Consider the following 24,561-nt stretch of genomic DNA (forward strand, 5'->3'; position numbering starts at 1 on the left):
TGTTCATATTTTCACAGTAGTCAGTCTTTTCATTCAAAAACATTCCACCTCCTTTTATTTTGTTCATGTCTCTTGGTAAGATTTTTCATACACACTTGGCACATTTCTTATTAAGATAATTCAATGCAATTCAGCAAACAGTTATTGAGAATGTATTGTAAGATTGGCAATGGTGCTAGAGTGAACAAAGCAGACATGATTCTGGCCCGAGTATGAACTACAGATGAGGAAATGGATAATTAAAATTCGGTATGTTAAGTATGTTTCGATAATAATTGACAACTTTTTCCAAAGGTTCCCCTCCTTTCCCCCTGATGGAATGCCCCACCCCAGGGTGCCTTACCTGAAGCACTAGGTGCCTTGAATCAATTCAGCTGCCTTTCTCCGCCAAGTCTTTGAGCAAAGCCTGGATGGCAGAGGTGGCATGTGGCTGGTTATCGTGGTATGTAGTATGTAGATAGTGAGGTTATTGTGATATTGATTATCACTTGAGACCTGTTAAGACAGGAATACATACACCAATTAAACCCCATCTACCCATCATTCCTCTTCTCTCCCCATGAGAATCAGCCTGAAGTCACCCCATCCCCCATTCCATCCTCTTAAAAGCACAGGGGGAAAATCAGGGATACAAATTTTAAGACTATATTCATTTTAGGTCTGTTTTTTGAAAAATCTAAAAATTTTCTTGAATATTGAAAAAAGTAAAACCACTCTAAAAGAGAATTATTAGAGAATTTAAACATAGCCTTTACCACAAAATAGTGTACTTCAAAAGAGGTGAGGTTGTTGGCAAAAATAATAAATACTTAGTGGTGGGCCCTTTTTATCTGTTTAATTGTTTTGCTTTTGTGTTTGGATAAAGGCTGTTTCAGAGCAGTCAGTAAGCATCTGGTATCTAGAAAGTTAACCACTGTGATTACTAAAGGCTTAAATAACAAACTCTGTAGCTTGTTTTCAGTAGAGATATCAGCTCCCACAAAGAGCCAAAATGTTCATAATAGATTTTTTTCGAAGTTGCAGAACAAGAGATGTTTGTTGAAGATCAACAAATCATAGGAAAAGATTTACTTAGCCTATTCTTACATCTTTAGCATTTCCCAACTAGTGTAAACAGATAGAGCTTTTCCAGCAGATGGAAAAATTTGCACCAAAACCCCTCAGAACTCAATGATGACACCACTGATACCCCTCCCTTCCTGCCTTCCTCCCTCTCCCTCCCTTCATCCCTCCCTCCTTTGTTCTTTTATCTTTAATCTCAAAATTGCACTAAAAAAGCTATTTTACTTTAAACGTTCATTATTAATTTTAATTTAGTAAGTTTTATAGAGTATGTGTTATTTTTGAATACTGTATTTTGATTAAGTTAATCTAATAATAGTTCATATTAGAAAATATGTACTTTTCATTAATTTACACTTTTATTTGTACTTTATAATATACTTATGTTTAAAGTATACTTAAATGTAATAAATACATAGTTTCACTGATCTTTGCTTTGTAATAAGTAATAAAATATTGGCATTGTCAGTTTTGTTTCAATAGTGCCAATCTGAAAGAGTAGACACTTGGGCTCATGGATTATACACATTTCAACTTTACTAAATTTTGCCAAATTGTTCTCCAAGATATTACTATCTAATTAGACCCCAATTAGTAGTATATAAAACCTTGTATAGCTCCAAATCACAGCCAATATTTTGAATTAGTTAACTCTTACATCATTGCCAATCTGGTATGAAATTATATCTAATGTGGTTTCATTTCTATTTCCCTGATTGTTAGTGAAGTGAAGCACCTTTTCATATGTTTATTGGCCATTGTACTTGTCTTTTCCTTATTGTACGTTAATGTTCTCATTTTATCAATATATTAGGGTTGCAATTATCTTCTCCCAATTTGTGGACTTCTTCACTTTGTTAATAGTATATTTTGATAAATAGAAGTTTCAATTTTAATATAGTGAGTTTATTAATCTTATCTTTTGGCTTGTACTTTTTGTGATTTAAGAACTCCTTCCTTAACTCAAGGTCATTAAGTTGGTCACTTACATTTCTCCCAAGCTTAGTGTTTTGTTTTTTCATAATTGGATCTTCAATTAGAGTGAGAAGCAAGAATCCAATTTTATTTGTTAACACATGAAAACATTACCATTACCATTTAAAAAACAGTCTATCCCCGTCTCATTCATCTGCTATGCCAGCTCTGTCCTACATCAAGTTTTTATACATATATGGGTCTGTTTCTAGGCTATTTTAGTCCATTTATGTCTTCTTGACTCCAGAGCCAGTTCCTCACTATTTTTTTTTTAATACATCTTTATTGGAGTATAATTGCACAATGCTGTGTTAGTTTCTGTTATACAACAAAGTGAATCAGCCATATGCATACATATATCCCCATATCCCCTCCCTCTTGAGTCTCCCTCCCACCCGCCCTATCCCACCCCTCTAGGTGGTCACAAAGCACCGAGCTGATCTCCCTGTGGGATACAACTGCTTCCCACTAGCTAGCTATTTTACATTTGGTAATGTATATATGTCAGTGCTACTCTCTCACTTCATCCCAGCTTACCCTTCTCCCTCCCCGTGTCTTCAAGTCCATTCTCTACATCTGTGTAGTTATTCCTGTCCTGTCCTTAGGTTCATCAGAACCTTTTTTTTTTTTTTTTTAGATTCCATATATATGTGTTAGCATACCATATTTGTTTTTCTCTTTCTGACTTATTTCACTCTGTATGACAGACTCTAGGTCCATCCACCTCACTACAAATAACTCAATTTTGTTTCCTTTCATGGCTGAGTCATATTCCATTGTATATATGTGCCACATCTTCTTTATCCATTCATCTGTTGATGGACACTTAGGTTGCTTCCATGTCCTGGCTATTGTAAATAGTGCTTCAGTGCTTCCATGTCCTGGCTATTGTAAATAGTGCTTCAGCGATTTAGTACATTTTGGTACATGACTCTTTTTGAATTATGGTTTTCTCAGGGTATATGCCCAGTAGTGGGATTGCTGGGTCATATGGTAGTTCTATTTTTAGTTTATTAAGGAACCTCCATACTGTTCTCCATAGTATCTATATCAATTTACATTCCCATCAATAGTGTAAGAAGGTTCCCTTTTCTCCACACCCTCTCCAGCATTTATTGTTCGTAGATTTTTTGATGATGGCCATTCTGACCTGTGTGAGGTGATACCTCATTGTGGTTTTGATTTGCATTTCTCTAAAGATTAGTGATGCTGAGCATCCTTTCATGTGTTTGTTGGCAATCTGTATATCTTTGATGAAATGTCTATTTAGGTCTTCTGCCCATTTTTGGATTGGGTTGTTTGTTTTTTTCATATTGAGCTGCATGAGCTGCTTGTATATTTTGGAGATTAATCCTTTGTCAGTTGCTTCATTTGCAAATATTTTCTCCCATTCTGAGGGTTGTCTTTTCATCTTGTTTATGGTTTCTTTTGCTGTGCAAAAGCTTTTAAGTTTCATTAGGTCCCATTTGTTTATTTTTGTTTTTATTTCCATTTCTCTAGGAGGTGGGTCAAAAAGGATCTTGTTGTGATTTATGTCATAGAGTGTTCTGCCTATGTTTTCCTCTAAGAGTTTGATAGTGTCTGGCCTTACATTTAGGTCTTTAATCCATTTGGAGTTTATTTTTGTATACGATGTTAGGAAATGTTCTAATTTCATTCTTTTACATGTAGCTGTCCAGTTTTCCCAGCACAAATTATTGAAGAGGTTGTCTTTTTTCCATTGTATATTCTTGCCTCCTTTATCAAAGAAAATGTGACCATATGTGTGTGGTTTTATCTCTTGGCTTTCTATCCTGTTCCATTGATCTATATTTCTATTTTTGTGCCAGTACCATACTATCTTGATTACTGTAGCTTTGTAGTATAGTCTGAAGTCAGGGAGTCTGATTCTTCCAGCTCCATTTTTCTTTCTCAAGATTGTTTTGGTTATTCGGGGTCTTCTGTGTTTCCATACAAATTGTGAAATTTTTTGTTCTAGTTCTGTGCAAAATGCCATTGGTAGTTTGATAGGGATTGCATTGAATCTGTAGATTGCTTTGGGTAGTAGAGTCGTTTTCATAATGTTGATTCTTCCAATCCAAGAACATGGTATATCTCTCTGTATCATCTTTAATTTCTTTCATCAGTGTCTTATAGTTTTCTGCATACAGGTCTTTTGTCTCCTTAGGTAGGTTTATTCATAGGTATTTTATTCTTTTTGTTGCAATAGTAAAGGGGACTGTTTCCTTAATTTCTTTTTCTGATCTTTCGTTGTTAATGTATAAGAATGCAAGAGACTTCTGTGCATTAGTTTTGTCTCCTGCTACTTTACCAAATTCATTGATTAGCTCTAGTAGTTTTCTGGTAGCATCTTTAGGATTCTCTATGTATAGTATCATGTCATCTGCAAACAGTGACAGTTTTACTTCTTCTTTTCCAATTTGGATTCCTTTTCTTTCTTTTTCTTCTCTGATTGCTGTGGCTAAAAATTCCAAAACTATGTTGAATAATAGCAGTGAGAGTGAGCAACCTTGTCTTGTTCCTGATCTTAGAGGAAATGGTTTCTCTTTTTCACCATTGAGAAAAATGTTGGCTGTGGGTTTGTCATATATGGCCTATATTATGTTGAGGTAGGTTCCCTCTATGCCCCTTTTCTGGAGAGTGTTTATTATAATTTGGTGTTGAAATTTGTCAAAAGCTTTTTCTGCATCTATTGAGATGATCATATGCTTTTTATCCTTCAATTTGTTGATATGGTGTATCACGTTGATTGATTTGCGTATATTGAAGAATCCTTGCATCCCTGGGATAAATCCCACTTGATCATGGTGTATGATCCTTTTAATGTGCTGTTGGATTCTGTTTGCTAGTATTTTGTTGAGGATTTTTGCATCTATGTTCATCAGTGATATTGGCCTGTAGTTTTCTTTCTTTGTGACATCTTTGTCTGGTTTTGGTATCAGGGTGATGGTGGCCTCATAGAATGAGTTGGGGAGTGTTCCTCCCTCTGCTATAAATTGGAAGAGTTTGAGAAGAATAGGTGTTAGCTCTTCTCTAAATGTTTCATAGAATTCACCTGTGAAGTTATCTGGTCCTGGGCTTTTGTTTGTTGGAAGATTTTTAATCACAGTTTCAATTTCAGTGCTTGTGATTGGTCTGTTTATATTTTCTATTTCTTCCTGGTTCAGTCACAGAACATTGTGTTTTTCTAAGAATTTGTCCATTTCTTCCAGGTTGTCCATTTTATTGGCATATGGTTGCTTGTAGTAATCTCTCATGATCCTTTGTATTTCTGCAGTGTCAGTTGTTACTTCTCCTTTTTCATTTCTAATTCTGTTGATGAGTCTTCTCCCTTTTTTTCTTGATGAGTCTGACTAATGGGTTGTCAATTTTGTTTATCTTCTCAAAGAACCAGCTTTTAGTTTTATTGATCTTTGCTATTGTGCCCTTCATTCCTTTTTCATTTAATTTTTATCTGATCTTTATGATTTCTTTCCTTCTGCTAACTTTGGGGGTTTTTGTTCTTCTTTCTCTAATTGCTTTAGGTGTAAGGTTAGGTTGTTTATTTGAGATTTTTCTTGTTTCTTAAGGTAGGATTGTATTGCTATAAACTTCCCTCTTAGAACTGCTTTTGCTGCATCCCATAGGTTTTGGATCATCATGTTTTCATTGTCATTTGTTTCTAGGTTTTTTTTTTTTTTTTACTCTTTGATTTCTTTAGTGATCTCTTGATAAAAATACTCTCTTATTTAGTAGCGTACTGTTTAGCCTCCATATGTTTGTATTTTTTACAGTTTTTTTCCTGTAATTGATATCTAGTCTCATAGCATTGTGGTTGGAAAAGATACTTGATACGATTTCAATTTTCTTAAATTTACCAAGGCTTGATTTGTGACCCAAAATATGATCTATCCTGGAGAATGTTCCATGAGCACTTGAGAAGAAAGTGTATTCTGTTGTTTTTGGATTGAATGTCCTATAAATATCAATTAAGTCCATCTTGTTTAATGTGTCATTTAAAGCTTTTGTTTCCTTATTTATTTTCATTTTGGATGATCTGTCCATTGGTGGAAGTGGGGTGTTAAAGTCCCCTACTATTATTGTGTTACTGTTGATTTCCCCTTTTATGGCTGTTAGCATTTGCCTTATATACTGAGGCACTCCTATGTTGGGTGCATAAATATTTACAATTGTTATATATTCTTCTTGGATTGATCCCTTGATCATTATGTAGTGTCCTTCTTTGTCTCTTGTAATAGTCTTTATTTAAAGTCTATTTTGCCTGATATGAGAATTGCTACTCCAGCTTTCTTTTGATTTCCATTTGCGTGGAATATCTTTTTTCATCCCCTCATTTTCAGTCTGTATGTTTCCCTAGGTCTGAAGTGGGTCTCTTGTAGACGGCATATATATGGGTCTTGTTTTTGTATCCATTCAGCCAGTCTATGTCTTTTGGTTGGAGCATTTAATCCATTTACATTTAAGGTAATTATTGATATGTACTTTCCTATTACCATTTTCTTAATTGTTTTGGGTTTGTTTTTGCAGGTCTTTTCCTTCTCTTGTGTTTCCTGCCTAGAGAAATTCCTTTAACATTTGATGCAAAGCTGGTCTGGTGGTGCTGAATTCTCTTAACTTTTGCTTGTCCGTAAAGGTTTTAGTTTCTCCGTCGAATCTGAATGAGATCCTGCTGGGTAGAGTAATCTTGGTTGTAGGTTTTTCCCTTTCATCACTTTAAATATGTCCTGCCAGTCCCTTCTGGCTTGCAGTTTCTGCTGAAAGATCAGCTGTTAACCTTATGGGGATTCCCTTGTATGTTATTTGTTGCTTTTCCCTTGCTGCTTTTAATATTTTTTCTTTGTACTTAATTTTTGATAGTTTGATTAATATGTGTCTTGGCGTTTTTCTCCTTGGATTTATCCTGTATGAGACTCTCTGCACTTCCTGTACTTGATTGACTATTTCCTGTCCCATGTTAGGGAAGTTTTCAACTATAATCTCTTTAAATATTTTCTCAGACTCTTTCTTTCTCTCTTCTTCTTCTGGGACCCCTGTAATTTGAATGTTCGTACATTTAATGCAGTCCAAGAAATCTCTGAGACTGTCCTCAATTCTTTTCATTCTTTTTTTCTTTATTCTCCCTTGTGGTAGTTATTTTCAGTATTTTATCTTCCAGGTCACTTATCCGTTCTTCTTCTTCAGTTATTCTGTTATTCATTCCTTCTAGAGAATTTTTAATTTCATTTATTGTGTTGTTCATCACTGTTTGTTTGCTCTTTAGTTCTTCTAGGTCCTTGTCAAACGTTTCTTGTATTTTCTCCTTTCCATTTCCAAGATTTTGGATCATCTTTACTATCATTACTCTGAATTCTTTTTCAGATAACTGCCTATTTCCTCTTCATTTGTTTGGTCTGGTGGGTTTTTACCTTGCTCCTTCATCTGCTGCATATTTTTCTGTCTTCTCATTTTGTTTAACTTACTGTGTTTAGGGTCTCCTTTTCTCAGCCTGCATGTTCGTAATTCCTGTTGTTTTTGGTGTCTGCCCCCAGTGGGTGAGGTTGGTTCAGTGGGTTGTGTAGGCTTCCTGGTGGAGGGGACTGGTGCCTGTGTTCTAGTGGGTGGGGCTGGATCTTGTCTTTCTGGTGGGCAGGGCCATGTCCAGTGGTGTGTTTTGGGTTGTCTGTGAACTTAGTATGATTTTAGGCAGCCTCTCTGCCAGTGGGTGGGGTTGTGTTCCTGTCCTGCTAGTTGTTTGGCATGGCACGTCCAGCACTGGAGCTTGCTGGCCATTAGGTGGAGCTGGGTGTTAACGTTGAGACAGAGATTTCTGGGAGAGCTCTCGTCAATGGGCAGGAGGTCTCTGGTGGCCCAATGTCCTGAACTTGGCTCTCCCACCTCAGAGGCTCAAGCCTGACACCAGGCCAGAGCACCAAGACCCTGTCAGCCACATGGCTCAGAAGAAGAGAGAGAAAAAAAGAAGGAAAAATAATAATAAATTTTAAAATTATTAAAATAAAAAAATTTTTAAATAATTTTTAAAAAAGAAAAGCGCAACCAATCCAATAAACAAATCCAACCACAATAACAAGCACTAAAGACTATACTAAGATAAACATAAAAATCAGAAACAAATCAGTTGCAGACAGCAAACCCCATACCCCACAGTTTCTTCCAAAGTCCACCGCCTCAATTTTGGGACGATTCATTGTGTATTCAGGCATTCCACAGATGCAGGGTACATTAAGTTGATTGTGGGGATTTAATCCACTGCTCCTGAGGCTGCTGGGAGAAATTTCCCTTTCTCTTCTTTGTTCGCACAGCTCCTGGGGTTCAGCTTTGGTTTTAGCCCCACCTCTGCATGTAGGTCGCCCTCAGGCATCTGTTCCCGCCCAGAGAGTACAGGGTTAAAGCAGAGGCTGATTAGGGGGCTCTTGCTCACTCAGGCCAGGGGGAGGGAGGGGTACGGTAGTTATAATTGGAATGTGGGGCAAGCCTGCAGTGGCAAAGGCTGGTGTGACATTGCAACAGCCTGAGGCGCACCATGTGTTCTCCTGGGGAACCAGTCCCTGGATCACAGGACTCTGGCAGTGGTGTGTTGCACAGGCTCCCCGGGGGGTGTGGATAGTGAACTGTGCTTGCACACAGGCTTCTTGGTGGCTGCAGCAGCAGCGTTAGCATTTCATTCCCGTCTCTGGGGTCCGAGCTGATAGCTGCAGCTCACTTCCATCTCTGGAGCTCATTTAGGCAGTGCTCTGACTTCTGTGGGCAGACAGTGAAGGAATCCCCTCTCCTCGCACACCCCGAAACAATGGTCTCTTGCCTCTTAGGCAGGTCCAGACTTTTTCCCAGACTCTCTCCTGGCTAGCGGTGGTGCACTAGCCCCCTTCAGGCTGTGTTCATGCAGCCAACCCCAGTCCTCTCCCTGGGATCTCACCTCTGAAGCCCGAGCCTCAGCTCCCAGCCCCCACCTGCCCCAGCAGATGAGCAGACAAGCGTCTCAGGCTGGTGAGTGCTGGTCGGCTCTGATCCTCTGTGCGGGAAGCTCTCCGCTTTGCCCTCTGCACCCTTGTTGCTTTGCTCTCCTCCGTGGCTCTGAAGCTTCCCCCCACCGCCCACCCCCTGTCTCCACCAGTGAAGGGGCTTCCTAGTGTGTGGAAACTTTTCCTACTTCACAGCTCCCTTCCATCCTTATTCTTTTATCTCTGTTTTTTCTTTTTTCTTTTGCCCTACACAGGTATGTGGGGATTTTCTTGCCTTTTGGGAAGTCGGAGGTCTTCTGCCAGCGTCCAGTAGGTGTTCTGTAGGAGCTGTTCCACATGTAGATGTATTTTTGTTGTATTTGTGGGGAGGAAGGTGATATCCACATCTTACTCCTCCGCCATCTTGAAGGTCCCCTGGCTATCTATTTTACATTTGGTAGTGTATATATGTCAATGCTACTCTCACTTTGCCCCAACTTCCCTTCCCCCCTCCCCGCGTCCTCAAGTCCATTCTCTATGTCTGCATCTTTATTCCTGCCCTGCCACTAGGTTCATCAGTACTGGTTTTTTTTAGCTTCCATATACATGCGTTAGCATACAGTACTTGTTTTTCTCTTTCTGACGTACTTCACTCTCACTGTCTTAATTATAGCTTTATAAGAAGACTTAAGACTTGTTAAGACAGAAGCACCCCACCGCGTGCACACACACACAAACACATACACACAGAGACATACACACACACACACACACACACAAACACACACACACCAGTTTTATTTTTCTTTTTCAAAATTGACTAGACCAGATTTTTATGCAGAGGAGTGTCATGATCTGACTCACAGTTTTTAAAAGGAGCACCCTGGCTGTTGTGTAAAGAATAATAATGACATCAGAGAGAGAGGAAAAATTGCTAGAATTATGTCCTTGAATAGATGAAAGCGGATGGCAACCAGTGGAAATAAGAGGGATTAGCTTTGCAGAGCAGCATGCAAAGTTCAACTACGGTAATAAAGGCAGAGTCTATGCGTGTAGATGCTATTATGCTATTATGGTGATGGGAATCTGGAGATTCTCTTCTGATTGTTTTAATCTTTTTGGTGAAATCATCAGTTAAGAATGAGACGTTGAAGGTTTAAGAAGAAAGGGAATGGTGTAGAATCATTGTTGAGGAGAATAGGAAAATAAATGATCACCTGGAGGCATTAAGAGCCCACTTGAGGTTTGTGCTCATGCATTTAAAGACAGAACAGTGAACATGGCTGTGTCTCCCAGCCACATACAGCTGCAGAGATTTGGGCTTAATCAGGATTCTGCTAATTAAGGAAATAAAGTGAAAGATGATAAAGGAGTTGAAGGGAGTGATTGTAATGGTTGACAAGCAATCTAAACTGGGTAAAGAAGGGAGTGAAGACATGTGAGTGAGAACACTGAAAAGTGGTAGGATCAATGGATTGGAAAGTCTATGGGGTCACGGGAATGTTGGGGAAGGGATCTGGAAAGACAGGAAGCAGGAGAAAGAGAGTGGGATGCATGAAATTCACATTATGAGAGGGTTGCCCATATTGGCAATTACAAGGTCAAAGTTATGAGTGGGGCTGGCTTCATGGCGTGCAACCTTATGCAGCCACCCAGGGCCCTACACTCAGAGGGCCCTGCACTTGGTTTACTGTTCTGCTGTCACCATCTCAAAATTCCTAATAATTTTTTAAGAGGGGCGTTAAATTTTCATTTTTTCTATGGGCCCCACAAATTATGTAGCCACTCCTGGTTATGAACATGGGAGTGAGAAGGCGATGTAGGTGGAAGACAAGGTTATCGAAGGAGAGGAATTCGAGGAACTGAGAAATTGGGATGTCAAAGGATAATCTACATGTGAATTGAAATTGCCAACAATTTAGTCAGGAATAGTACTGAAGACAGTGACAGTGAGCTAAATCCTGGAGAAATGAGTCACAGTAACCCAGAGCTGAGGAGCTGTCAGCATAGTGACATCTTGATTGGGTAGGAGGTGATATAATCTACTTGAAGCTCAAAGCTGAGGGTTTGGAGATGGGAAACAACACTGAAGAGCTGCAAAAGCAAGAGCACGGGCCTCCCCTCCATGCCTGCAGTGAGGAGAGAGCAGCAGCCTTTTAGTGGGGTCCCGGGGAAGCAGTGTCCATGGGACAGAGCCAGGTTTCCCTTAGAGTGAGAAGGTGACAGGGATGATTAGAGAATAGGTTGAAGACATAGGAGACTTTGGTGATGGCAGACCTTGAGTGCTAGAGAACACATGGAAGGATTTCAGGAGCTGGGGAGAGGACACAATACAGGCTGTACAGAGCTTTGTAGGATTAGAAAACAGGAGAAAAGATATCCTGAGAGACTGGGGTTCTTGCAATGACTAACAAACAGGGATAAAGGGCATGATGAGATTAACCCAGTGGATTCCAGGCAGAGGGTGGAGGCAAGACTGTGAGTGCTGGGGGATAAAGAGGGACTCCCTCATCACCATGGTGACAGGGGCACAAGGCCCAGGGGAAGCATGGTCTTTATAACTGCCTTGAGTGTAAATGCACACTGAAAAATCATGTATCTTTTAAAAGTTTTATAAGTGGCATCTATAAAATAATAATTAGAATAGGAGGCATTACAATAAGTCTTTATGTTGACCCAGTAATATTGCAGTTGTATAAAGTAGATACTAATCTCACTGCTCTGTAATCTCTTACAGCATTTTTTGGGGTAAACATTCCAAAATAAATGCATATAGGTATCACAAATTCAGTAAATCAATTTCTTGTAAAGCATCACTGCAATGTGGCTTATTTCATGAAAAATACTTTGCAAAGAATAAGACTATATTTGAGCAATGTCCCTCTTTCTAACTTGAAGTATATGGCTTTTGGATTAATTAATATAGAACCTCCATTTGTTTTATTCTTTCAAACTCCTCTAGTAAAGATTTTCTTAGGCTGATAATACAACAGTATAATTAAAAATAAAGTCATTTATTTAAGAATTTAACTTAGGCTATATGATAGTTGAGTTTCAAGAAACCATGTGAGCAACCAAAAGCAATGTATGGACCTTGTTTGGATCCCTATTTGAATAATACTTCTTTGAAAAGACACTTGTGAGACCTCGTCCCAGACTGTGGAATACTTTAATTTGTCACATATAGACAAGGATTCATGTAAAAACTTTTTGTTGCTTGTCATGTGATTTAAAAACACCCACTAGCTTCTTCTGGCCTCAGGAAACCCCACAAAAAGGATTGGGATTTGAAGTCAATTGTCAAAGCCGCCAGACAATCAGCGATGAAGTCTCCTGTACTTTAAAGCTATAGCTATCTGCTTTCCCAATTCAGTCAAAAGATGGGTCATCTGATTCTTTGGCATGGGTGCAAGTGAAGGGGTGAGGAGCGATCAGTCAGATAATTTGAACTTCATGTCAATGTTTTTGATCCTCATTTTTTACATTTTAATATTTCTTTGGAATCAGAACATGGTTAACAGTTGATAGAGACATTTAATGTATGCATTTTTCTCCTCAAAAGCTATTATTAAATTGATAACATCTTGGAATTGAAGAAATATGGTAATGTATGCTATTTCCTGTTTTGGAAATTGCTCGATTGAGTCTGTTATCTAAAGTCTAGTTAGATTAGTTACCCAGTGGCTCCTGTTCCAGTGAGGCACAACAGCACAATACATTACTTCCTTGCACAAAATTCCCAACCTTCTCTATTTTAGTTACATTAACTATCTCTAATGAGGTCAGTGACCTGTCACTTAATAAACAACACAGGAATGGTTTGATGGTGTTTTGTATGTTGTATCAACTTAGGGCTAAGTGAAAAAACTAGGGAGAAATACCAAGACAATGGAAACTGTAAAATTTCTCTCCTTATTCTCTTTGCTACAGCCCAGACTTCCACCATAGAATAAAGGTGTCCATTTTAAAACCTCTCTTTCAAATTCCCACAGATGAGAAGGCCTGAAAATGATCAGTTTCTTTTTGGGATCCAAGATTGACAAAGGCATTGCACACAAAATACAGTGGTAGATGTTACCTGGATTTGCATATAAGAACATTGTGATTCACACAGTCATCTTTCCACAGGTTTAAAAATTTGGTCTACACATACCGAATCTTCAAAGAGAAACATGGGTATTACAATATACAGGTAAGAACATACAAGCACTCCTATAACAAAAACAACACAAGCTGGGGGGAGAAAAACCTGAGAACATCTCTTGAACCTGAGACACCATGAAGAGGCATTCTAAACAGGGAAGCAGTGTGCAGAGTTAGAATCAGATCAGTAGTTAACCTTGTCTTTCTTTGAGGGAAATAGGAATGCACTAGAGTTGGGTTCCATTTTCAAGAAAAACAAGGCTGTTGTTCAAAAGTGTAGAGGCACAAAGTTCCTACAGGGGTCAAATATACCAACCTGAACTCCATATAAGACTACTGTCAAATTATAAGACTAAACAACGAACAGGATGGATGGAAAGGGAAGGTGGGGAGAGGTCCGAATGTTTAGGAAGTCAACATTCGGGGACACCATAGCTGTATGAAAATGCAAAGGGGAGCATAAGTCAACTGGCAATTTAGGGATTTCTTTAATGTTTCTGGTTTACTGAGAGCTAAGCAGAAAAACCTTTTTTCTTTTGAAGTTACTTCTCTGGTAGGAAATAGAGTATAATAAATGTCATTGAATCTTTAATTACTAACATAGACTCCTGAAATAATCTTTCTGAAACACTTGCATAAAGGTTAAGCAGATTTTTTTACTGCAGGATTTCTCAGAATCTTCAACATGCTAACGTTCATTGTGACTATCTGAAAGAGATTAGAATATACAATGATCCCCAGACACACACACGCACACATATATGTAATTTTTCTTTTGCCACAAAGGACATTATTGAGGCAATTGACAAACTCTGCATAAGGTCTGTAGATTAGTAATAGTATTGCATCAAGATTAATTTCCTCATAGGGAGGGTGAGAGGGACACACAAAAGGGAGGAGATATGGGGATATATGTATATGTATAGTTGATTCACTTTGTTATAAAGCAGAAACTAGCACACCACTGCAAAGCAATTATACTCCAATAAAGATGTTAAAAATAAAAAAGTTCCCTATAATGGCCACTGATATTCTAAACTGCCTTTGGTCAAGTCTGTTCATTTAGTTACAAATGTACCTGGAAAAAAAAAAAAAAACGATTAATTTCCTCATTTTAGTGTGGATATGTAATGTTCTTGCTTTTTAGGAAATACGAAGTATTTAGGGTCAAAGGGATATCATGTCAGCAACTTACTCTCATAATTTTTTTAAAAAAAAGAATACATATATGTATACATATATACACACACATATATATTTAGAAAGAGAAAGAATGAAAGGCAAATACAATAAAATGTTAACATTTGGGGTATGGGTGAAGGTTATATATGGAAATTTAAAAAATATTTTTGCAGCTTTTAAAGCAACATATTTTAAAGCATTTATTTCTTTCTTGTGCATATTTTGGGAAATTCTGGATAATTCCTTAATACCCCATTTTGTCTCTTGTCTGAACAAAACAGAGAGGCATCCAAATCAGTTATAACAGACACAGAGGGGCATTTCATTGAGGAGCAGCTCTGTATCAGGGCCTGTGCTGGATGCTGCCTTGGGCTGAAGTGACAGCCTTTCGTAGAGCTGACTTCCATGTCAGCCTGCATCTCTGTCATGGAGGTTAACCACACCCCAGGTCACAGAGCCTTCCTGTCAACACCCCTTTGTAGACCAACACCGTGGTCCTAAGAGAACCACAGTGATCATTAAGAAAATCAAATACATAAGAGCCAAGGAAGCTCTTGTGTTTTTAAATTATTTCTATAAGATTATATTAGAAAATTGTACTTGGTTTGTAGGTGGTAAAGAGAAAACAACTATTCACAATTTACCTGAGTCATGTTGACATTCCCATTTTCAATTTAAATCGGGGCTTTTTGGTCTTGTTTTCCTCTCGTGGAGAGTCTGAATTCGTCAAGTACGTAAGTTGCATATTTTGCATTTCCCATCAGAAGTCCTCCCGTATTAGTCCCTTACACTCTGACATAAGCTCTTAGAGGGGTACCCTCCACAGGGTACCTACAAGAACTGTCCCCAAATTGCCAAGAATGGGAGCTCATTCGATACTGCAGACTGAGGTGGGGACCTTTGATTGTTAATCTTCTTTACTCAGAGTAGCTCAAGTCAGAATTCCGTTTTAAAAAGGAGGGTTTCTGGGTATTGCGTAAGGTGTGAGCTCCCACACAAGAAGTGTCGGCCACCTGTTTTCAATTCACCGCTCAGAGGCAGCCCTGAAAACCACTGTTTTGAGAAGTGTCATCTTTCACACACAATTGCACGATGATGAGTGATCTCCTTGCATTTTTGCAGACCGTGGAAGGCGCTCAAAGACAGATCTTTCCAAACCTAGAGGAATTGATCTCCAAGTTTGAAAAACCAAATCAAGGGCTGGTGGTTCACCTTTTAAGGCCAATAAAGAGAACCTGTCCCTGCCTGAGATGGAGAAGATCGAAGATAGAGCTAGATGGTGTTTATGGTAAATAACTTTCACACGGGTGCCAGACAGGAACCTTAGTCCCATTTCCACCACTGGCCTACTGTGCAGAACCGATACAGATAATTGTCCCTTTCTATGATGTTAGCTCTAAAAAGCTTCATTCTATGAAGAGCACTTTCCATTTTGTTGCGGAGTGGTGCCTTCGAGCTCCTGGAGGTGGCAAACACATAGAGCTCTCTGTGCTTGGACAGCCCGGGGAGCAAGGGTGGTTCCTGAGCACTCTCCGAGAGCTGACTTCAAACTCATTCTGTGACCTTGTGCACACAACACAGGTTTGGGAAGAGATGGCAAACAAGCAGAATTTTCAAATGAGAAAATTGCTTCAACCCTCTCCCCAAGCCTCATCCTGTTACATTTTGCTCAATATTTGCTAAGCATTCATTTATATAGCATTAGGGGAGTAATTATTTCAGATACACCCCAAAAGTTATTAAGCCATGGTGGAAAAGGGGAGATGGTCAGTAAATCTGAGTGCGGAGAATCCAGATCATATCCCAAGCAGCTACTCTTGCTTACACCCCTTGAAGTCTGCTCTCAGAAGAGAATCTAGTATCTGTCCGTTACAACATAGTTCGAATTTAACTCAGACTTCCTGAGACATTTACAGTTTAACCCTGTCTTCTCAAGGTGGGATGTGTGGTGATAGCCCCATGAAAGGGATTTCAGTCATCAATGGGTAGGTGATGGGGATGGGAGCAGAAGTGCTAGCTAGGGAGAAGGGCGGAGGACAGAGAGTTCTGGGGAGCCTGCAATCACCCCACACCCATTGTACTCTGTCTATAGCAAAGTTTCCCTTTAGACTGCCAGAGCAAACTTCTCACCTCCCCAACAAGACTAAGCGTGGCTTTTTAATTATGGAAAAAAACCCACAAAACCCTCCTCTACCATTTTCTCTGTCCCCCCTCCCCCGCGTAGAGGAGTGTGCACCCAGAGGAGAAGCAACCCATGCTGACCCGCTTCCTATAGGTTCAGCTGCAGATGTAGTCCCACGGCCATTTTCTACCATAACTTATAGAAAAGAAGAATAAAAGGGGGCAGAGTAGAAACCCAGGGATGTACCTGTGCTGCAGTCCTCAGGCAAACCCAGATGAGTTGCTCAGGATGCTTGGGTGGTGGTAGTATTTGTCTCAGCGATGATAAAATAACCACAAATTCCAACAGGAGAACCCTTTAGAGTTCGTCCCCAAGAACTGGGCGAGAGTCTCGCCATACCAGTTGTCCATGCTTGGTCAGCCTTGGCAGAGCAAGCTCCCAAATCCTCAGCTACCAAAGTGGGAACTTCCTCCCATTAGCTCATCTTCTTCCTCCCTTTCCCTTGGGCTCCTTAAAACAAGCCTTAGGTGTTCTCACTCTGAGGGAGGCACAGGTGTTCTCCTGGTGAGTGGAGGCATCTGGTCCTGGAAACTCTGATGTTCGACTTATAAACAGACCCCCTATTTTGCCAGGAGAGCTCCCTGTGGTACCCCAGCCCTTGAAGGTGTCACTTGGATGTGGCATCAAGATCACCCTCTGCCTGGGGATAAGTCTTTCCCTTGAGTGGTGTTGGTCAGTGTGACTCCTGGGTGTTGAGCCTCATGGCTGGTCTTCTGCTTTTTTTTTCCCCAGAGAACAGTAACAGCGATTATGTGGATGTCTTGCCTTGAAGGTAAGGAGACTGGACAAAGCACTTATAGAAGAGATGGGGTGATAGCTCTCACCAGCGACCCTGCTTCTCCTGTAGGTGTAGGTCTGCAAGGCCAAACTCTAGGGGACAATTTAGACTCTCCTGGTGTGAGTGACTGAAGATGTTCTGTCCACCAGTCTCAGAGAAATCACTCCCCCTGCCCTCCCTCCCATGCATACACCTTGAGCAGCTTTGAAACCCCTTCTCCCCTCTCACTCTTCTTTCTTGCAATAGGACAGCCTGAACCTATGCTCCTTGACTTGTTAAAGGTGCCACCACTACATCACAGTTGACGTCCCCCTTTCAACCACGTGACCAGAGGGGAGCGAAGAGAGAGCGCTGGCTGCTAGTTAGGAGCCTGAGTTCCAGTCCTGGCTCTGTGACTGCAGACAAACCTCTTCCTCTTTCTCTGTTTCTTCGTCTATAAAACAAGTGGCTAAGCAGAAGGGTACACAATGCCCCAGCCTCTCTCCTGAGCCTGGTTATGTCCAGCGGAGTTGGGGAGCCCTGGAGTGATGGACATGTATAGAGCATCAGCAAGAGATTAGGATCCCAGCCCTCCCAAAACAGCCAACGCATTCCCTGCACCTGCCTGTGCTGCTCTTGGTCATGGTGGGAGACCTGACCCACTCATGCACCCTTCTCCCTCCCTCCTGGGCTACTCGCCTTCTTTCTAACCTTGATCCCTGCCAAATGTTGCCCTGGAGACACTTCCTCTCTGATTCTGCCTAATTTCATTTATGCACTAACCACTTCAGCAGCAGGGATATGGTTTTGCATTGTGGTATGTGCGGGGATTCTGAAGGTGTGGTTCCTGTTCCCAACGAGGTTTTAAAGCACAGTTGGGTGTTCCCTGAACCCTCCACAGCACGTAGAAATGCATGCTGCACAGAGCTGTGCCCCATTCAGAGACATTACTGACTAGAAGCTCATTCCTGAAGGGTTTGTCGCATTGGTTCTAAGGCCCTTTGAATTTTTCTGCTAGTTCACATTTTAAATTAAGACCTGATTAGTGTGGAATGTACCAAATTCTATGCCCATTCTATCACCCATCTTCAAACCGTAGTGATTCATTTCACCCCACTAGCCTTACCTTTTAAAGTTATTAAAGAGAGGAACTTAGATTTCTAGGAAACATGAACAGACATTGTGGCTGGAACCCCAAAGCATGAGCCGTTCTGACTTTCGGGTCACAGCAAACCATAGTAGAGAAGAAGTGCACTGTAGCCATATTCAGAGAGCTGAGGGAGCCAAATCCTTCCGGTTGGTTCGGTAAAGGACACCAGAAGCAAACCTGTTCTCCAGGGTCCTGGGTCTTTGATTCTTTCTCCATGGTACAAAGAAGCATGTTCCAGTTGTCAGAGCCTGCAGCGATCCTTGGCACAGAAAATATATTCAGTGAATATTTCTTAAATAAATCACTGAATAAATCAATATACATAAAATGTGGCCACTTATTTTGGATAGCAGAGATTTGTTTGAACTTTATACATTTCAAAACCCAGTAGAACGTGACTATTAATTCAAGACCTTTCAGTTATAACTCTCATAGAAGTGATCTCCTTTTTTCTGAGCATCTATGCATAGCACCTTACATGATGCTTGGTCCCCGGTGGGTTTTCAGCATATTTTTCAAACGAGCAAGCCACATTTAATAGCTAATGTGGATGTCATGCTATAGTTCCCTGAAATTTAGAAGACCCTGAACAGGTCATATGAAGAACAGCTGAAAGTTCTGAGTATGTGGGACTGGATGAGGGAAGACTTAAACTAAAGCAGTTGTTTCAAGTGTTCGAAGTGCTGTTCTGTGAAAAAGCGTGAAGATTCACTGGGTACAATGCCAGACAGCAGAACTCAGACCAATGGCTGGGTGTTTATAGGAGGGCAGTTTTAGCCAAATCTAAGAAAGAACTCTGAACCCACTGGAGCTATCCTACATTCAAACAGTCGTCCCTCTGCTGTGGTCCAAGTGACTTAGGTATGGAGAGTAGAGTTAATCACATTCCTTTGTTCATAACTCCTTACCACCATCAACCCATACGAGACTCTTGTTTTATTTCATTTTTCTTCCCTTCATCCCTAATTCCCACTTCAGTGGAACCAGCTCTGTACTATTTGATACATGCCCTTGGTATGTATGCACCCTTGTAGAATATACAGAATTGGTTGTGACTATAGATCTTTCACATTTATGTGCATGATATGGTGCTATTGCTCCAATTCTGTTATTACTTTTCTTCACTCAATAGTATGTTTAGTTCTATTCCATATTGTTGAGTGTACATCTAACCCAGTGCCTCTAACTGATGCATGGTATTCCACAGCATGCATCCACCATATTTTGCTTCCCTCTAGAGATAGAGATATCTAAGTTGGTTCCAACTCCCTGCTACTGTGATGAGCAACCTTGAGCAAGTCTCTTTATGGAAGTGTAAAAGACTTCCTCTGGATTATATGGGTGGGTCATAAAGTGTACTCAGATTTAATTATGAGGTAATCAAGCCCATTAAGTGCTTTTTTTGCCTTAAGCTTTGTGCTTTTTGATCCTTGTTTTACAAGCCCTTCCCCTCTCCAAGATCGTGGGAAAAAAATTATCCTACATTTTCTTCTACTGGCTTTATACTTTTACCCTCTGCAGTTAGGGTTTTAAAGATGGCAAGGACTTTTGCCTTTTTCACTGGCATATATCCAGCGTCTAGAAAAGTCCTTCACCCATAGTAGATGCTCAATAAATATTTATTGAATAAATGATGAATCTGAGGTTAACCTTGGTTCATGGTGAGAGGTAAGAATCCAGCTTTGTATTTTTCCATATATATTTAAGTGGTTTTCTGATTTCAACCCGCTTAATAATTCATTTTCCCCCCTCTGACTTATGGCGTCTCCTTTATATCACAACTGTTCTAATACTCTGGCTTTTAATTGTCTGGTAGGATAAGCACTCTCTTATTTTTAAAAACCAATTTAGCTGTTTGTGGACCTTGATTCCTCCACATACATTTTAGAATAAATAAGTTTCTCAAAACATCTTCCTGGAATTTTGTGTAAAGTTGCAATGAATTTGTAGAGTAATTAGGGGAGAACTGATATTCTTGTGATGTTTTCCCATGCATAAACATACTACATCTATTTTGTCAGGCCATGTTTTTTGGTCTTTAATGCAATCATAAATTTTCATTACAGAAGTCTTGTATATTCTGTTAGTTTAATTGCTAACTATTTTTAGTTGTTATAAATTTAAGTCGTGTATTTTATTACATTTCTTTTTTTTCTTTTGATTTGAGGTTTCCCTTTAATTTTTTTTTAATTGAGGTATAGTTGCTTTACAGTGTTGTGTTAGTTTCAGCTGTACAGCGAAGCGAATCAGCTATATGTATACATATATCCCCTCTTTTTTGGATTTCCTTCCTATTTAGGTCACCATAGATCATTGAGTAGAGTTCCCTGTAGACTACAGCAGTAGCAAACTGTTTATGCTCTGATTAGATCTACTGGTTTATCTGTTGATTCTATTGTAAATTAGATTGTAAATTCCATGTAAATGATTTTGTCAGCTATAAATGATAGAATTTTGTTCTCCTCCCTTTCATCAGTTATACATTTTATTTATTTTCTATGTTTACTTGGTTGGCTAGGACCTCCGGTATACATTAAATACTAGCCATGAAGGTGGGCATTCTTATGTTGTTCCCATATTATATGAAACCGTTAGAAATTTCCCCATTTAAGCACAATGTTTGTTGCAGCCTTTAAGGCTATTTTAGTTTTTATCAGAAATGTTTGGAAATTTATTAAATGATTTGTTTCTGTATCTACTGAGATAGTCACATTCCTTTAATCTTCATTCCATTATAGAGGTAAATTACATTAATTAAATTTCTAATATTATACCATCCTTGCATTGCTTAACTTGACCATGTTACATTATTTTTAATAGACTGTTGGATTCAGTAAGTTAGTATTTCATTTAAGATTTTTGCATTAAAACTCGTAAACCAAACAGAACTATAATTTGCTGAATCATGGTTATACTAACCAGATCAATATAAAGTGAATTAAGGAGTCTTTTTCTTTTTTCTATTTTTTTGCAAGAGCTTTGTAAGGTAAGGATTATCTGTTGCTTGAAAGCTCATTAATACTCTCTTGTAAAACTGAGTTTGAAGTTCTGGTGAAGAAGGAGAGGGTGTCTTTTATTACTATTTAAATATCTTTTTTTTTTTTTTACAAAATTTACAGAGTTTTATTAAGTGTCAGACACATGCATTATATTTCACACATGTTAAAATTTGTATTTGAACCCCAAATTTATTTTATTAAGAATTTCTCCCCCAGAGCTCTCATGTGAGCTATAGTTGGTCCCATAGGAAGAAGAACAACAATAAAGACTTTAATGGGGAAATCTATTTACAAATATATGTTTTTTAAAACATAGTCTGATGAGAGGGAATTAAACATATAATTTTTATTACGACTGGTTTGTTCAGCAAAAGAACTTGCTTATTATTCTTATTTTATTTTTAAACATCTTTATTGAAGTATAATTGCTTTACAATGGTGTGTTAGTTTCTGCTTTATAACAAAGTGAATCAGTTATACATATACATATGTTCCCATATCTCTTCCCTCTTGCATCTCCCTCCCTCCCACCCTCCCTATCCCACCCCTCTAGGTGGTCACAAAGCACCATGCTGATCTCCCTGTGCTATGCGGCTGCTTCCCACTAGCTATCTATTTTACATTTGGTAGTGTATATATGTCCATGCCACTCTCTCACCCTGTCACATCTCACCCCTCCCCCTCCCCATATCCTCAAGTCCATTCTCTAGTAGGTCTGTGTCTTTATTCCCGTCTTGCCACTAGGTTCTTCATGACCTTTTTTTTTTCCCTTAGATTCCATATATATGTGTTAGCATACTGTATTTGTTTTTCTCTTTCTGACTTACTTCACTCTGTATGACAGACTCTAACTCCATCCACCTCATTACAAATACCTCCATTTCATTTCTTTTTATGGCTGAGTAATATTCCATTGTATATATGTGCCACATCTTCTTTATCCATTCATCCGATGATGGACACCTAGGTTGCTTCCATGTCCTGGCCATTGTAAACAGAGCTGCAATGAATATTTTGGTACATGACTCTTTCTGAATTATGGTTTTCTCAGGGTATATGCCCAGTAGTGGGATTGCTGGGTCGTATGGTAGTTCTATTTGTAGTTTTTTGAGGAACCTCCATACTGTTCTCCATAGTGGCTGTATCAATTTACATTCCCACCAACAGTGCAAGAGTGTTCCCTTTTCTCCACACCCTCTCCAGCATTTATTGCTTCTAGATTTTTTGATGATGGCCATTCTGACTGGTGTGAGATGATATCTCATTGTAGTTTTGATTTGCATTTCTCTAATGATTAATGATGTTGAGCATTCTTTCATGTGTCTGTTGGCAGTCTGTATATCTTCTTTGGAGAAATGTCTATTTAGGTCTTCTGCCCATTTTTGGATTGGGTTTTTTGTTTTTTTGTTATTGAGCTGCATGAGCTGCTTGTAAATCTTGGAGATTAATCCTTTGTCAGTTGCTTCATTTGCAAATATTTTCTCCCAATCTGAGTGTTGTCTTTTGGTCTTGTTTATGGTTTCCTTTGCTGTGCAAAAGCTTTTAAGTTTCATTAGGTCCCATTTGTTTATTTGTGTTTTTATTTCCATTTCTCTAGGACCTGGGTCAAAAAGGATCTTGCTGTGATTTATGTCACAGAGTGTTCTGCCTATGTTTTCCTCTAAGAGTTTGATAGTGTCTGGCCTTACACTTAGGTCTTTAATCCATTTTGAGTTTATTTTTGTGTATGGTGTCAGGGAGTGTTCTCATTTCATACTTTTACATGTACCTGTCCAATTTTCCCAGCACCCCTTATTGAAGAGGCTGTCTTTTCTCCACTGTATATGCTTGCCTCCTTTATCAAAGATAAGGTGACCATAAGTGTGTGGGTTTATCTCTGGGCTTTCTATCCTGTTCCATTGATCTATATTTCTGTTTTTGTGCCAGTACCAAACTGTCTTGATTACTGTAGCTTTGTAATATAGTCTGAAGTCAGGGAGCCTGATTCCTCCAGCTCCATTTTTCGTTCTCAAGATTGCTTTGGCTATTCGGGGTCTTTTGTGTTTCCATACAAATTGTGAAATTTTTTGTTCTAGTTCTGTGAAAAATGCCAGTGGTAGTTTGATAGGGATTGCATTGAATCTGTAGATTGCTTTGGGTAGTAGAGTCATTTTCACAATGTTGATTCTTCCAATCCAAGAACATGGTATGTCTCTCCATCTATTTGTATCATCTTTAATTTCTTTCATCAGTGTCTTATAATTTTCTGCATACAGGTCTTTTGTCTCCTTAGGTAGGTTTATTCCTAGATATTTTATTCTTTTTGTTGCAATGGTAAACAGGAGTGTTTTCTTAATTTCACTTTCAGATTTTTCGTCATTAGTGTATAGAAATGCAAGAGATTTCTGTGCATTAATTTTGTATCCTGCTACTTTCCCAAATTCATTGATTAGCTCTAGTAGTTTTCTGGTAGCATCTTTAGGATTCTCTATGTATAGTATCATGTCATCTGCAAACAGTGACAGCTTTACTTCTTCTTTTCCGATTTGGATTCCTTTTATTTCTTTTTCTTCTCTGATTGCTGTGGCTAACACTTCCAAAACTATGTTGAATAATAGTGGTGAGAGTGGGCAACCTTGTCTTGTTCCTGATCTTAGTGGAAATGGTTTCAGTTTTTCACCATTGAGAACGATGTTGGCTGTGGGTTTGTCGTATATGGCCTTTATTATGTTGAGGAAAGTTCCCTCTATGCCTACTTTCTGCAGGGCTTTTATCGTAAATGGGTTTTGAATTTTGTCGAAAGCTTTCTCTGCATCTATTGAGATGATCATATGGTTTTTCTCCTTCAATTTGTTAATGCTTATTATTCTTTTTAATGCATATTGGTTTATTCAATTATTTTGCCAAATTTGGTATTCTTTATTTTTCCAAGAATTTATCCATTTTGTCTAAGTTTTCTAAATTATTAGCATATACTTAATAATACTATTTTATTATTTTTAAGAATATGTTGTGACAGTCATAATATCTCCTTCTTCACTCTGTATATTATTTGCATCTTACTCTTTTTACTAATCAATTTTATGCATCTTAAATGGTCCTTTCAAAGTCAGCTTTTAGCTTTAATTTTTTTTGTTATTGTTTTTAGATTGCTATTCTCTAATTCATTGACTTTTATTCTCATTTTTGAGCTT

General features: G+C 39.0%; 1 protein-coding gene across 1 annotated transcript in view; it reads left to right on the top strand.

Annotated features, from left to right (window-relative positions):
* The window catches only part of SH2D1B (SH2 domain containing 1B), a 38,499-nt gene extending 21,247 nt beyond the window's left edge, over positions 1 to 17,252 (top strand). The window contains exons 2-4 of the mRNA XM_061185795.1: positions 13,104 to 13,167; positions 15,423 to 15,588; positions 17,215 to 17,252. Coding sequence (XP_061041778.1) covers positions 13,104 to 13,167; positions 15,423 to 15,588; positions 17,215 to 17,252 — 268 coding nt within the window. The remainder of the gene's footprint in view (positions 1 to 13,103; positions 13,168 to 15,422; positions 15,589 to 17,214) is intronic.
* The last annotated feature ends 7,309 nt before the right edge of the window (positions 17,253 to 24,561 follow it).

This window comes from Eubalaena glacialis, chromosome 3 (genome assembly GCF_028564815.1).
Source record: "Eubalaena glacialis isolate mEubGla1 chromosome 3, mEubGla1.1.hap2.+ XY, whole genome shotgun sequence".
Taxonomy (NCBI): Eukaryota; Metazoa; Chordata; class Mammalia; order Artiodactyla; family Balaenidae; genus Eubalaena; species Eubalaena glacialis.